The sequence below is a fragment of the Melanotaenia boesemani genome, chromosome 10, assembly GCF_017639745.1.
Source record: "Melanotaenia boesemani isolate fMelBoe1 chromosome 10, fMelBoe1.pri, whole genome shotgun sequence".
Lineage (NCBI taxonomy): Eukaryota > Metazoa > Chordata > Actinopteri > Atheriniformes > Melanotaeniidae > Melanotaenia > Melanotaenia boesemani.
In genome coordinates, this window is record NC_055691.1 from 22370516 (window position 1) to 22386300 (window position 15785).

The following is a 15785-nucleotide window of genomic DNA, read 5'->3' on the forward strand; positions in this document are numbered from 1 at the left end:
AATGTTGCATCTGCAGAAATGGCAACACTTATCTGTGTGACTGGTGTGCTGAAGGCATTTCTTCAAAAGAAAACATGATTTTGTTAAATGGCCACTGTGGTACTTGAAGACATGAGCCAAGTGGATTCAGCTTTCTTGCTCTTGATTGTACAAGCCAATTTCACTAATACACCCCCACCCCCAAAAAGGCTTTGCCTGCTCATAATACAAGCAAAAAATATCTATTTTCCAGGACTAAGGTAATACTTAATTACAGCAAAAACATCCATCCATCAGAGGAGTTGGAGTCTATCCCAACTGCTGTTAGGCAAGAGGAGAGGTGCACTTTGAACAGATGGTCAGTTCATCGCATAAAAAAAGTAGCTTCCCTCAACAGGATAAAAGTGCAATTTGTTATGCAAGTCATGTAGTACTTCATGTCTTCGTGAGGAGGTTGTGGCCCAGGTGCTGCATTGGTCAGAAGCTGACTCTTGATGTTTTTATACTTCCATAGTTTAAACACAATTTATATTTTAATCTCAGTTTGTGAACAAATTTTATGCATTTTGTCTTATAAGAGAAATTCCTAATTTGTTCCAGATTTTTCTTCACCTTTTATGTGTGTGTGTTCATTTCACTTCTTGTTTGACCAATGAGTAGTTGATATGCTGAAGAACATTCATAAATTGGGATCATATTATATAATTAGGACTATTTTGCTTAAAAGATGGAAAACAAGACTAGTCCTCTTAACCGTCTGATGCTCGAATAATTAAAAAGTAGTGCCACAATTTTTTTTTACATGCAATATTTTACTTCTACAGATGCTTCTAGTAATGCTTTTCTTTATACTTAATCTTAATTTTATTTAGTTTGAGCTATTCTGTGTTTTTGTGTGTTTTTGTAAAACAACCACACCCTAAAGAAGGTGGTGACGATTTGCTCGGTCAGCATTTAAAACAGGAAATTTTGCTCTCAAATCATTCAGTTACGCTTTTGATTAAAGATAGGATAGGGATAGGGAAATACCCCCATACCTGGAAAACTCCAGACTTGTCCCCAAACACATCATCAAAAAGTTATACAGTGAGAATGATTCCCACTTACTTTTCTTAGCCCTGGTTAAAAAGCTGGATAATGACACAGCAGTAAATCCAAAAACCTAGATTAAATTTACATCTGTGCAAAGACCTTTAGTCACCCTTCATTTCTTTGTTTATCACCAAAATAACAGGAAGTAGGTTTAATGATTTACTGAAACATGTACAAACAGAATTGGAAATGCAGTATAAGGCAAACATAAGGTTCATAAAATACTAACGAGCTTGAAAGTCAATATTTTGTTTGACCACATTTAAACACAGTCTGAACCCTCCTCCAACTGTCTTGTATTTTTAAGTCATCTTCAGGGATAGCTCACCAGGCCTTTTGAAGGACTTTTTAAAGCTTTTCTTTTGATGTTGACGGCTTTTTGTTTTGTTCTGTCAAGATGAACCCACACTGCTTCAAATATGTTGAAGTCTGGTCTCTGGGGAGGATTCATCACGCCATCAGACTCATTGCCACTGATTTCAGTCCAGCTCTTGTGTCATTTAGCATACTTTAACTTTTTCTCCACTTTCCCTTCCCTAAGAATAACTTTTTTCAGCCACCTTCCATGGAAACAGTAGCTGGATCCACTGAAAGTCCAGATGCAACTCTCAGGTCCTGTCAGGTCTTCCCTGGATTTTTTTTTTTTCTCATATTTCTTTAGAACATTAATTTCAGATGTTGTTCATCTACTGTTCATGACTCAGTGTCAAGTACATTATCCCAAAGGAAAAACAAAACAAAACAAAAAAAAAAACAAACATACAAGAGTGATTCTATGAAAATAATATAATTTACGTCCACGTGACCTTTTGGGCTGTATTTTATTTATTGTGTCTCCAAAATCTATGTTTAAACAGCTTTATATAAATATTGAAATGGCTCAATTTAATACAATTTAAAATACTTTTTTTTTTTCTTTTTTTGAGAAAAATGGTTGGTTTCTTCAGTTGACGTCATTGTGATGGAATTTGAGTTTTCAGACTCAGATTTTTGATATTTACTCAGTTATCTTGACTTTGAACTCATCATATCTGCCTAAATGATGCAATGTCCGGTACTGCGCTGTATGGATTTTGTCTTTGAGGTGTCACGGTGGCCCAACTTACAGTGAGGGCGCCGCTTAAGGACAAAGGTCAGATAGAGCCGAGTTAGATGTCTGGACACCAGTCTTCTATTATGCTGATAATGTGTCACATTAAAAGCAGCATGTCATATTGACCAGTGGAGCACTCCCTACTGCCGGGCGCTTTCTACCGACTGTTACCCTTCTGATCAGAATTAAAGACTTGTCTTTTGAAACTTTTACTTCACTTCTCATCGTACCTTTATTAAAGAAAAATTTCACAACAGTCAACTATTATGTCATGTTTCTTGTGGCCTTCACTGAAAATGTAATTGGGATATAACAAAACTAGATGAAAGTCCATACGTTTTGACATAATCAGTGTATTTTATTTTGTTATTAATGATTGTAATACCAAAATGAATTGATAATTTTTCATTAACCCATAGGAACCCGACGTGACATATTTGTCACATACAGTTTCTGAGACGTTTTGCTTCAATTTATGGTATAAACTTTGCTTAAAATCCTGTTGAACACAATCTGATACGTCTTCTGTCCCTTAATAGATACCCAGAAGCAGAAAACCATATTATAATATTTTTAAACTATCACATGGTAATAAATGGCAGAAAAAAAGAAGATTCAAAATTGTTATTTATTAAAAAAAGGTTTTTGTTATCTGAAGAATATATAGTTTTGAATCTCATGCATGCCATGTGCTCTCTCTTTGGCATTCAGTATGTAGAGTGGTTGTGATTTTGAGCAAAAATCACAACCCCATTACACTCAACCACATTACATGTTTAACTGTAACAAGTTTCTAGATTGTGACGACGTTGTGATTTCAACACTTTAGTTTGTAGGTTATGTCAAAGTCCAATTTGTACCATTCTTGTGTAATGACTTACAAAGAAATATGCCCAAAGAAAAATCTTAAAGGACATTTAAAAAGTCTAAAGATATGTTTCTGAAGACCACCTTAGAAATTTGTGCTTCCTGGAATCAAAACGTGAAGAAAATAGGGGTGGTAAACATCATTACTTTCTTTGTACCTTCAGGATTATGGTAAAACACCTGTTTATGTGCAGAGAAGCAAAGAAGCACAACAGAGGGCTCAGGAGCATGATGGGAAGGGAAGGAGCACAAAGCCACCCAACGCTTGCCAGATGAGGAGCAACAAGCTGTCCTGGAGGTACTTGAGTATGTTAGCAAATGCACCATTCTTGGCATAAAACAGCATGAGGTCCATAAAGGCTTCTAAACCCCTGAAAGTGCACAGTAAATAAAGTGATTATTTTATCCACAGGAAAGTTGCATCAGGTGTTTATAAATGTAAATATTGTCTGATTTCCTGCATTTATCCTCACTGCAGACCACAAAGGAGGAGTGGAACACAAACATCCAAAAGTACCCGAGGCTCCATCATAGACAGCCTATAAAAAGCAGCTGGAAAAGAGAATGGGTGTGCTGGATAAGAAAATAAATTTCCTTGAGAGCTTTAAAACCATCTCTGTATAGTCAGTGAGGAAGATTGAGTGCATTGAAAATATTGAAGACTTTGCATTGGATGGAAAATTAAAAATAATGTTCATACAGTTTGCAGTTTTTCCTGAGATCTCTAGACCTCTAATCTAAGAATCTTGATCAGAATTATTTTAAAAGCTTATTTATAGCTGTTAACTTGTACTTGTAACACCCACAGTAAACCTTCCCTATGAATGAATCAGAATCAGACAATGAGGATTTGGTCATCTCTGACCTGCCATTTATTAGCTCAGCTATCAGAGACCATACATGTTTTAAAAGCATCAACATCAGCTTCTCTCTGTCAGCCTGGCGGGATTTTCTTAAAATAACCAACTCTTTGCTCATTCAATGTAAGCTGACACCCATCTGGAACAACCCTGACATCCTGCAAAATAAAAAAAAATATATAAATAAATTTTACTCAGTGGAAAAATGAGGGAATAAAGCATTTCCTTGTGAGCTACTATCCTGCAGGTTTTGGATTCTACCCTGATGTAACACACCTGACTCAAATCACTGGGTCATTAACAGGCTTGTGCAGAGGTGTGTTGTAGTGGGAGACATCTAAAACCTGCAGGACAGTAGCTCATGAGGACGGGAGTTGGAGACCCCTAGAACAAATAATACAAAACAGAAGCTTTATATCATTTGAGACACTTACTCCACAATATGGAATCATTAGTGCAAAATTCTTAGCATATCATCAAATTAAGTCTATAAAAAGTAAGGAACACACCTGCAGCCAAATAGACTTACAACTTCCTACTAGGGTGGCAGAATTTGTAAAAGTGCCCCAAAACGTATAGATTACTGGTCAAAACAAAAGATTCCATATCACAAAGTGGGAAACAGATTTATCCAGTAGTTTCAATGAAAACCTTTCATCACAAATGTGGGGTTGTGGTTGGGTAGGGTTGTTGGGCAGGAGGGTGGATAGGTGGGACTGTTGGGTGGGTGGAAGGACAGGTGGGGTTTGGGGAGGAAAGGTGGATGGAGGGGGTGGGAGATTACAATTGGTAGTCCTCTCTCTCCCGGGGTGTGGTGCATGGGAGCTATTCGGGGTGCACTGTGGGTCCCTGGTTGCTGTCACTTTGGGCTCTGGGCTTGGTGGTGGGGCCTGGTTCTGCCTGGGAGGGGTCCCGGGAAACAGGGGTGGCTACTTCTGCCAATGGGGCGGCTCATCTTCCGGGGGTAGATTCCCTTTTTCCTGGTTGTGCCACTCCTCAAACCCTTCCTCCCCTGCTTTTGCATTTACATCCACACACTTAGGGCTTTGGGCAGCAAAGATAAAGCCCCTTAGGTTATCAAGCAATGTAGATCATGAGTACATATTCTTACTTTATTATTGCAGTGATGTTGCACTTCCATGATGAGAAGTCCATGATTTCTACATAATTTAAATATGATTTAAATATGTAAAGAATACAGACAAGTCATTGTAATTCCCTTCAGATGATGCTGACAATTCAGCTTTGGGGCCCCCTTGTGGCTTGGGGCGCCCTTTGCATTTGCATAGTCTGCATATAACAAAAAACAGCTCAGATCACATATTCAGATCAGACATAACCTGACCCTAAATATCTACTGTGCAACAAGCTTATAGAACAGACTGGAAAGAGACAGATCCTGACTTTGACTTCCAGATTTGGTGCAATGCGAACACTCAAACCGCTGCATGTGCCGTCAGATAGAAAGGCGGGAGTAGCAGCCTCCCACTCCTCCTATCAATGTAACAACCACAGAGCGGTTGGTGTATCTCTATGGCACAGCAGCTCGACTGTCAAGTGTCACCCTCCTGGAAGTAACCCAACCTCCGCTCACAGCATCGCCTCACTGACTGAATCCCGCCCGTGCAGCAGGGGGAAGAGGAGGAGGGGGAAGCAACTGTGTTTCCCCGTTCAGTGATGTGAACAGTGGGGAGGCTCAGGCTCGGGATCCGCTACGTCAGAGAGATTAGTCAAATAACCTCTTGGGGTAGGACGTACCTCCCCCACCTCCCCCCTTTGGGCTTGCCTGGCTGCATGCATGGTCTCGAGCGGCGACACAGACAACGCTGACAGATTGCCAGGAAGCTTGTCGAAATACAGAAGTGCACTACTTTCTTTCCTGCCTTCTTTTTTTCTTTCTTTCTTTTTTGGCTGGGTGAGACGGCTGTGGTGCTCCTCCAGCGTCCTCTCCGCGTCTCCCCCCTCCCCACCTCCCCCCCGTGCGAAATGGCGAAAGAAAACGGCGAGTGCAGCGATGGATCTTGGAAAAAGCATGTCGATGATATCAAGAAGATATTTGACTTCAAGGAAGTCCTCGGCACGTGAGTATGGAGCCAATGCAGCGGGGAAACTTTTCAGCCAGTTGTGCAAATTAGCGTCAGAAAACAATGGCACGTTGTAGCATTTGAACGGAAACGAGTGCAGACTGACAGCTGTTGAATATTGGTTGAGAAAACTGCTCGACGCGCACTGCGCCTTTTAAACTTGCCGTGCGCTATAACACATTAGAAATCCAGTCAGGAGCATCATCTGTTAATTGCTCAGTGGGGAGACGGATCATTCACAAGGCACGATAACAATATGTGAAGGCAGACGCGTGATGCCCCCCCTCCAACCCCTCTCATCATCCTCCTCGTTCTGTCAGTTCATTCACAAACTACTGCATCCTGTTGTTATTTTCCCTCCTGGATCAATTCAAGGCTAAATCAAGAGCTTTTTGCTCTTGGCAGCCATTTACTAAAGTGTGCTTTTTTGTACAGCAGGGCCTATTTGCATCCACAAAAAATAAAAAAAAGTCAACTCCCAAATTCAACTTCCATCTGCATTGACTTTTTGTGCTCAGCTGTCTTCTACTAACAGGAACAGATTTCCGCTGAGAAACATTATGTTTGACTTTAAAGATTTGTGCCACTGTCACGGATACTTGTTTGTAATGTAAACACTTGTGAGAAACTGCTCTGCAGTGGGCTTGTTTGGGGAGTTCAGAGACCACTTTGGCTGAAGTTGGTCTTTTGCTCTCTTGGAGTACAGACAAATTCCAGAGTTTATTTTGGTCTGCTCTTAGTGCTCTCTGCTTTTTGTCTATTTTTTCTTTTTCTTTGAATAAGTTATGCAGCAGACAGAGCCTTGAAGTTTTCCTCTAAATGCAGGTTACATGTCAGTAACATCTTTCAGTCTGTCTTGTGATGAAGCTGCAGGTGTTATCACACATTTTATAATACATTTCTCATTTTTGTAGCATGCTTTGTTCCCTAAAGCCACACCTGGCCTGCTTGGCTGACAGGAATATGTTGTTAGGTTTAGTGGAAAGCCTGTGCTTTGATTTTTCGCAGCAGAAACTGGTGTAAAGATGCATAAAAAACACTGTTGGTTATTGGGATTCTTGTCAAACTAGAAAGAGTTCTTTCATAAATGCAAAAACACACTGACTTGATCTCCTAAGGTATAACCTGTCATCTTGCGTGAACTTGAGTAAGCAGCTTCTTTCTTGACTTTCCTCAATGTCCTCTCATTTCGTTCAGCGTGACTGCAGATCTGCTGTGTTCGAGGAGCAGCAGCAGCATCATAACATCCTCAATACAGATTGGTGATTCATAAAGCAAACTCCACACTCCAGCAGTTTGACTGAACAGTCAGACACTCCTACCTGGAGGCAGCTCTGATTTCCCCAAGGCTTACATTTATGTGTGAGGAGCCTGTGAATAACACCAGTGAATCATCGTGATTTACTGTCCACACAATGGCCAGGTTGGAGGAACACACGTCCCTCGCCCACAACTGCCCAGCTCACATCGCCTCTGTGTCATTGCTCGGCCTTCACGTCGCACATTGTTACAGAATGTGCTCATCCTGACTGCCTTTAACTAAGGCGCGTTTACGTGTTCCTGTGTCTTAATCGGGGAATAGCTTGTTGCTGCACAGCGGGGTTCACAACAGGCCACCAGGGCCAGAAAAGCCCAGCAAGCCTGCAGCTTTACCTGAGGATTATAAATGGAAGAGGAAGGACTGTTGGTCAAAGGAGGAGACAGATTATCCTCTTCCTTCTTCCTGCTTCTCCTGTCAGCTTCAGGTTGAAAGTTTTCTCCATGTCTGCACCCTCTAACCCTTTGCGAAGCTTGTAAAAACAGAATTAACACACTGGCTTGGCTGACTTTCACATGATTGGAACAGTTGTTTAGGTTAATGTTATTCAGATGCATTCACTGTGATATTTGTTATCCCCAAACATTTGGACAAAGGAAACAAAATCTGAATGTTTTACAGAGATAATATCTGATTAGGAAAGCAGCTGGAAACTAGTCTTTCTATGGGTGAGTGTGTTTGCAAGCTGATTAGACATCAGTAGGAGTTTTCGAACAGGAAACCCATGGCCTTGTCACTAAAGCTTTGACCATGCATCTTCCATGTGTTTCTTGCTGTAGAGCTAATGAGATCTCCACCACGGAAGCTAGTCCTTGCCTTCCCATGTGGCTAATTTCAGACCCTTAAGCTGCTGATACTCTGAGGAAGCAAATTAAGTAACCCGGCCACAAGCATGTACAGAGATTTAAGTGGGCAAAGTGCTGTGAATGTAAAGCATCAGGCAGAATTGCCATTCACAGTGGATCTGAGGTACCGCTGAGACTGGCCTTTCAATAGCAGGTTTGCTCATGATAAAAAAAACAAACAAACAAAAAAAAAAACATTACGCAAGGCAGTTGTTGGAAAATGTTTTGCATGTAGAAATACAATTAAGCAGAATTCTTTTACAAAGAAACTGTTATATTTATACCTACTATGGTTGTGGCTTATCACAAAGGATGATGATGCATTACAGTGGCATCCCAAAGTTTAGGCACCCTTGGTTTAAATTTCTTTCGCTATCGATTCTAAAAAGAGTAGGAGATGCCTAGAGTTTCAAAACTGAGTCTGTTATTGTCTCCATCAGCAAAATATTCTTTCTGCCATGGGCTGTAACACAAGCCCACAGCATGATTAATCCACTGCTGTGCTTAACAGGCACAGAAGTGTTTCCTTGTTGCAGTCTTAAAGAGGCACTATGGAAATTCTGCAGATTTTCTTAGGGAGGCACCGCCTAACAATGGCTAATTCAGCATAGGGCTGGGCGATATATCGGATAAACTCGATGTATCCCGAGAAGTTTTGTGTGCGACATATAAAATGTCTGTATCACGTATATTGAGTAAACAGCATTTAAAGCGTCTACATGTGGTTTTCTTTGTAGTTTAGCGTGTGCTCTCTGCTGCTGATGGGAGTGTAACTCACCTGTGTGTGCACGCAGCACGGCATGTACAGACATGACGTGATGTCATTACATGTCAACATGAAAATAAGATAAATAAAACCAAGCTGTTTAGTTTTTATAATAAAAGGACAAAATATAAACCTGTTCTAGAGGAAGGGGGACCTTGGATTACTTCTGTTTTGATCTGGTGCAAAATAAAATAAACTAAAATAAGATAATGTTTTAAAATAAAATAACTGAATGAAACAAACATATCGGATATTGAGTAATTATAGAAAAGAAATAAACTTGATTTTATTGGGTTGGGGCGCCCCTCTAATATAATGGTTGGGGAAAGACTGGGTTAATTTATTAAATGTTTTGGTTAAGGTCCCTGGTTCAAAATAAAAAAAAAGTTTGTTGAAAGAAAAATCACAATAAAGATCAATTTTACTGAGCTTACTTAAATCCTACTGGTGTCTTTTTATGCCAGATAACGTTGAAATCAATATTTACACAGTGTTCTAGAGGACATTTCAAAGGATCCAGATGTATATTGTGTATCGGGATGAAGCCAAAAAAAAATGAAAGGATATCAGTTTTACGCCATATCGCCTAATTCAGCATCCATCTTGCATCCATCCTGTACAGTGAAATGTTGCGTAATGCGGTGTCTTAGCTTCAGGATGCTGCTGGGCTGTGACTACTCCAGAAATGTAAATCATAAATAACACTGTACCATCAAAGGAACCAGGAACACAGATCATAAAGGTCAGAGAGGTACATAGTTTGACTTTAAAGTTTTGCAGTCAAAATTCATTAATAGTCATTCATTAATTCAGTAATGAAGGCAGTTTTAATCTCTCCTGACACCTACTGTCCTGAGAATTGTATTGAAGATGAGATTTGATACGATCCATTGGTTTCCTTAGCCTGGGAATTTTTCATAATTTTGCTTTGTATGTACACAGTTATAAAGACTAGGACTAATAATGAATGGGAGTAACTGCATTACAGTGAATTGGATTATGATAAGATCAGGATTGCCTATTTAAAAAGGCTTTAAGATAACTTTTTTGTCATTAGTTGGTAGAATTAAAATAGAAATTAAGTGAATTGATTAATTTCATGTGCCTTACCATAGATAGTTAAATTATCCTTGTATGTAAGCAACTTAATTTCCAATTTCTGTCCATAGAACTGCTTGTGAAGTAAAGAGAAATATTATCTATTCAGGCGTATAGATAATAGAACCATAGAACACTTCACCATCACTACAGAGACTCTTAAATCTTTCTTTTACAGTTTAACAGGAGTTGTGATTTGCCTTTCTGACAGTCCTGGTGTCTCATTTACCAAACAGTGCGTAGGACCCGGTGAGGGGTCAAGCTGGGGAAGGAGGAGGAACACAGGTGGCTTCAAAAAGAAAGGTGACATTTTTACACGAAAAAAAAAACTCCCCCAAAAAACCAGGGCCCTTAAAATGGGTCAAATGAGCAAAACATGCTCATAATGGTAACTCAGAGTAACTTCAAACTGTTTACATAACAAGTAACCTAACAAAGAACCAAACTGACCTAACCAATAGGAAACAAACAGGAACTTAAATACTGGTTGATCAGACTAGTCTAAACATGAGGGGGGTTAACAAATACTAACAAATAAACTAAACAACGAAGAAACAGGACCTTATAGTTAATTATTTATTTACAAAAGGATGAACAAAAGGTCTAAGTAAATAAACTACTAAAGTCAAAATAACACATCCAAATATTTAAAGAATATAAACTAATGATCTTTCCTCTAGGCTTTGCATTTTCACTGGTTTCATGATTCGATTATCTTGTCAATGATTCGATTCGAATTAACGATGCATCACTATGTGTGGCATCCGCAGTATTCTTCATCACTGCACATTGCTACTTTCTTCATATGAATACAAGCAGTCAGATTAATTTGAACTTTGTTTATTTTATAATTATTTCAGAAATCAATCTCAATGCCCTGATATTGACAAACATCATAAACATGTAAACAGTGATGTCATTTTCAACTTTGTTATTGAACTTTATTATTCCATTGCTGGAAAAATCAAGAGACATTACTATACTGTGATGTTCTGTTATCAGAAATGGTTCAGAAGCCCTCTAGTTGCAAGGTTTTTTGCAGTGAAGCAGTGTGTTTTGTCTCTTCAGTTTTTCCGTAGACAGTTCAGACAGAATTAGGAAGTTAAGATGAGGCTAGATGTGATGTGATTTCACTGAGACAATAAATGTATTTCCAGTGAGATACTGATGTATTTTCTGTATGTCTGCATAGTTTCACAATTTTTCAAAATAAAGGTTTCAAAACAGATTCAGCCATGGACCTTTCTTGGGAGATTATTTAGTGTTGCAGCAGTTAGATTACTTCACACATGAGCGGCAACAGAATAAACACATTACATTATTATAACCAATTATGTTTTGTTGCTGCATCAATGCAGAATTGTCCACGTCCGCATCTCGATGCATCGTAAAAAATGATTAAATTCAACACCCCTGCTCCACTCTGGAGGGAGCTGTCTTTGAACAGACCCATTGAACTTCTTGTCCTTCGGCTTTTCCCAAGATGTTGTGCTCACTCCTCCCTCAAGCTTTCACAAGGCTCCCCCCATCACCAGTATAAGCAAAAAAAAAATACAAGTTAAACAAATAATCAGAAAGTTAAACAGAGTTGAAAATATAATAGTGCCTCAATGTGCACACTAACAAAAAAGAACTAAAGCATTTCAACTAGGTTTAAACCAAATATGTAAACAAAAAGTGTTAAAGTAACATGACTGAAATGTGTTGTGTTTGGGGGTTACTGCCTTAATCTGTGTGGCCGTAGGTGCGGCCATCACTAAAAGTGTATGACAAAAAACAATCAGCTTTATAAAACCATGCAGATGTACACCTGCAGGCAATTTTCCCTTTATCAATCACAGACTACTTGGAAGTGTGTGCAGTGAATCAGCCTCATATCCCACCGTGAACATGCCCAAACCCAGCCATAAATGGTCAATGCAAAGCAGGTCATGAATATCGTTGCATATGGAAAGCCTGCTGATCAAAGAGGAAATAATGGCAATAAATAAGGGGGGGATTAAAAGAAATTGAAGTACATTGGTGAGGTAGAAGCAAGAAAAGAAATTTTGTTTAGTGGCTAAGCAGCGGAGTCACAAGTAAAAGAAAATGCTGCGAGTGCAACATGTGGCTGTGCGGTGCAGTCTGACAGAACTGTAGCAGAAATAAACTAGAAGCACAGAGTGCAGACCTTCGCCAAGCCATTGTCATTTTTTTTTTTTTGCCAATGATTGTGGGCATTAGTTTTGCGTAAGAAGTTTCGATGGCATAATTATCCCCATCCCCCGTAGTAAAGAATCCTTAAAATGGAAAAAATGATGGAAAGGTGTTTAATCACTAAAGTCCTGTTTCAAATAATTTAATTTTTTGAGGGAATTTATCAGCTCCAGCTTTGATTAGCGTTGGAGGGAACACAACAACCTGAGGTGCTGCACTCCAGGCTGAAAGAGTGGGCGCATCTTATTTTCTTTTTTTATAGAGAAACATGTTTACTAAATGTATTATCACACATAAAGGCTTTTCTGTTCCAGTCAAAACTCATAAACTAACCTCATTATCTCAGAAAGTCTTGATCATTAGATATTGCATTTCACAGTAGCCTGCAGGATACAGATTAATGCCATCACTTTGTTGTTGTAGCTTTCAGGTGTGTCCTCTGATAGGTACTAGTAACTTGAGTTCTGTATATGTTGTTGTTGCCCATCAGACCCATAGGGATATACAGTATATGCAGCTATTGCCACTGGGAAAAGGCTTAATCAGATTGTTTTAGCAGGTGTGCCTGCATTTTAAAAACCTGTTTAAACATGCTTATTTTGTTGTCAAAACAGTATTACTCACAAATCTGTAGCTGATCCAAAGTGGATCAGCAAAAATACTTATCTTTAAGAGAGCTGGGAAGCACTGCCTTTATCACATACTTAGCTCACAATGGTTTAACAACTGCTTCTAGTTGCATCTGTTCTAACCTCTTAGTGTTGGTGTTTAAGATCCCACCATCTCAACTGAGATGCCAAACTTGTTTTCTGCTCACAGATTGAGCTGAAAATTGTGCTACAGATTGTTATTCATCTAGTAAAGCTTTTAAATTCTCTTCTTCAGTGTGCCTTCTTGTCTTTTAAAGAAAGAATTTCATACTGAGAAGTGTAGTCCTTTCTTTACTAATAAGTCTTTATTGTCTGCGTTCCATCTAATTTTAAACATGCTGTTATGCAGCTTCTCCTCAAAAAGAAAAATCTCTACCCAACTGTTTTAAGTACAGGCCAATTCCAAAACTTTTTTTTTAACATTTCAGAAAAAGATGTTTTAATCAACTTCAGGAATGTTTAGACACCTGTGACATATGTGAAAAATTCCAATCTGGTTTTAAATAACATCACAGCTCTGGAATATCTCTTTCTAGAGTTAAGTTGACTCAGGGAATTCTACTGTTTGTTTGCAAGGTTGCAGACAGATCTGTATCAAACAATGTGTCCGTATCAAAGGTTCATTTTTGACTAGGTTCAAATAATTTTCGTCTATGAAACGTTTTCGTGTTCATTTAGGGGATTATTTATTGTCCGGGACCCTTTTGCTTGTGGTGTACCTCAAGGGTCAATCTCAGGGCCGATGGTTTTTAATTTATTTTTGATATCTTTTTAGAGAACACAATATCCCTTTCACTTCTTTGCTGACGACATTCAGCTTTACTTACCAATTAAACCAAGCAATAAGGATCAGACTAGAACCACTGTTTAACTGTGTAAGTCAGGGGTGTCAAACTCCGGTCCTCGATGGCCGGTATCCTGCAGGTTTTCATTTTTTCCCTGATCTAACACGCCTGAATAATATCAAATGGATCCAACAGCTTCTTGTCAACTTCTTCAAAATCACCCATTAATTTCAGTCAGGTGTGTTAGATCAGGGAAACAATGAAAACCTGCAGGATACCAGCCCTCAAGGACCGGAGTTTGACATCTGTTATTTAAATGCTCCTAAATCCTGACCAAAGTCAAACCTTCTTAACTTGTCAGTGCTGTTTTAAGGAACAGCTCAGGGTGATTGCCAAAGTGAAGCCATACCTGCCTCTCAAGCATTTGGAGAAAGTTATTCATGCTCATATCACATCTAAACTCAACTACTGTAATCTCCTGTATCCTGGTTTGAACAAGTCAACAATGTGTTGTATGCTGTAATTGCTGCAGCTTGTTTTTTTAACTTTTAAAAAAAGTTTGAAGACATAATTCCGGTCTGACAATCTTTTCTGGCTTCCTGTAGTTTCTGAATTGATTTAAACATTATATTGCTGACTTTTAAAGATTTAAATGGATTGGCTTCATCTTATTCAGCAGATCTCCTTGGCTCTCAACTTGGGTAGGGAAGGACATCTAAATTTAATCATTTGTTTTATTGTGTTTTTATCTCCTTTTTACTTGCATTTATTTTTATTACTTTTATATTTTATTATCATATTACCTTGATGTCATTTGTTAATTTTTATTAACTATAAAGCACTTTGGCCAACTTGGTTTTAAATGTGCTACATGAATAAACTTGACTTGAACCAAACAGTCTTCTAGAGTAGCTGACGGCAGCTGGCTCAGGCATGCTACGTAACCCCATTGAACAAGAAAAATAAAATTTTCTGAGCTCTGATAACCATGAATAAACAGTCCGATATTAATCTCATCTGTGATGTGTTACAGTGACTGCTGTTCCCTCCATGTATTAATCATTATTTGAAGCACAGCTTGTGTTGTGGCCTTGAAAACAGCTCGAGTGCAGTGAAAATGGCAGCTAGGCAACTAGGATCGTGAAACTCTTTGGTAGCTCTGTCTGAAGAAGACCTCCCATTTCCAACCATTGCTATCCTCCGACTACATTGACTGTTGAAGGACACAGGTTTTACGCATGCTAATTACGGGAGTTTCCATTTGTATTCATTGCCCTCTGGCCACAGTGGATGCCTGCAGAGCCATGCTTTACCATTTCCTGCACATACTCTAGAATTGAGGTATACAACACTGCACTGTAAAGTAAAGTAATCATCCCTACTAAAATAATTCAACTTCTCTCTGACAGGCTGTTGTTAGCTTCAGACACTATTAATTGAAGTCCCAGGGGAATATTAAGCAGGAACCTTATATTAATTTTGGGACCATTAGCTCTTATCAGCTTGTGATCTGACCAGTATTTTCTGTTTGAAGTTAAATTGTACATTCCTAAAAAGTAACCTCAGGTCCTGTTTTGTGAATTGTGATAATGGCACCCATTTCCAGCTGGAGCTGCGAGAGCTGCTGGATTTCATTGTAGTTACATCAGTGGGGTTGATACAGCTAAGCAACGCCTGATCAGTGCTGTTTACAGCCAACAGTCTGTATCACAAAATAGCATCTGAGGCTTAGTGTGATAGCTTTGGGTTTAACTGTCAAAATAACTTTGATGTTTTTAAGACTGATTAGACCACTAAAGCTTTATGCTTGTTCACTTTATAAGGCTACGATCTTTTCACACTTGTGTTTTAGCTTCACTCCATTTAGTCCAATTGCTGTATGTTTTTCCAGTTATAGGAGGGTTGAAAAATAGTTGTTTAAAAACATTAAAACAGCATTTTTTTTCCTTGTAAATTTTACAGTCTGGATGTCATTCAAATTAATTCAAATTGACAACTGGAAGTACGCCTGTGTACTAGTCTAGATTATATATTTATTTTGGTCCTGCAAGGCATTTAAATGCCACTGTGGTAGCGCTAAAAGGATAAAGCTTTTTGCATGTCACAAAGGTATACCTACAACACTTTTATAAATGACATTTGAAATTGTAAT

The 15785-nt window shown here is 38.8% G+C and overlaps 1 protein-coding gene across 2 annotated transcripts in view; it reads left to right on the forward strand.

The window, feature by feature from the left end:
- The first annotated feature begins 2840 nt into the window (after positions 1-2840).
- Positions 2841-15785, forward strand: part of LOC121647680 (calcium/calmodulin-dependent protein kinase type 1D-like) — a 33452-nt gene continuing 20507 nt past the window's right edge. The window contains exon 1 of one of the 2 annotated variants that reach the window (XM_041997325.1): positions 2841-3329. In XM_041997325.1, the coding sequence (XP_041853259.1) occupies positions 3304-3329 (26 nt within the window). In that variant the 5' untranslated portion in view covers positions 2841-3303. Of the gene's footprint in view, positions 3330-5402; positions 5973-15785 lie in introns of those variants that run through there. The other variant, XM_041997324.1, reaches the window with a different exon arrangement.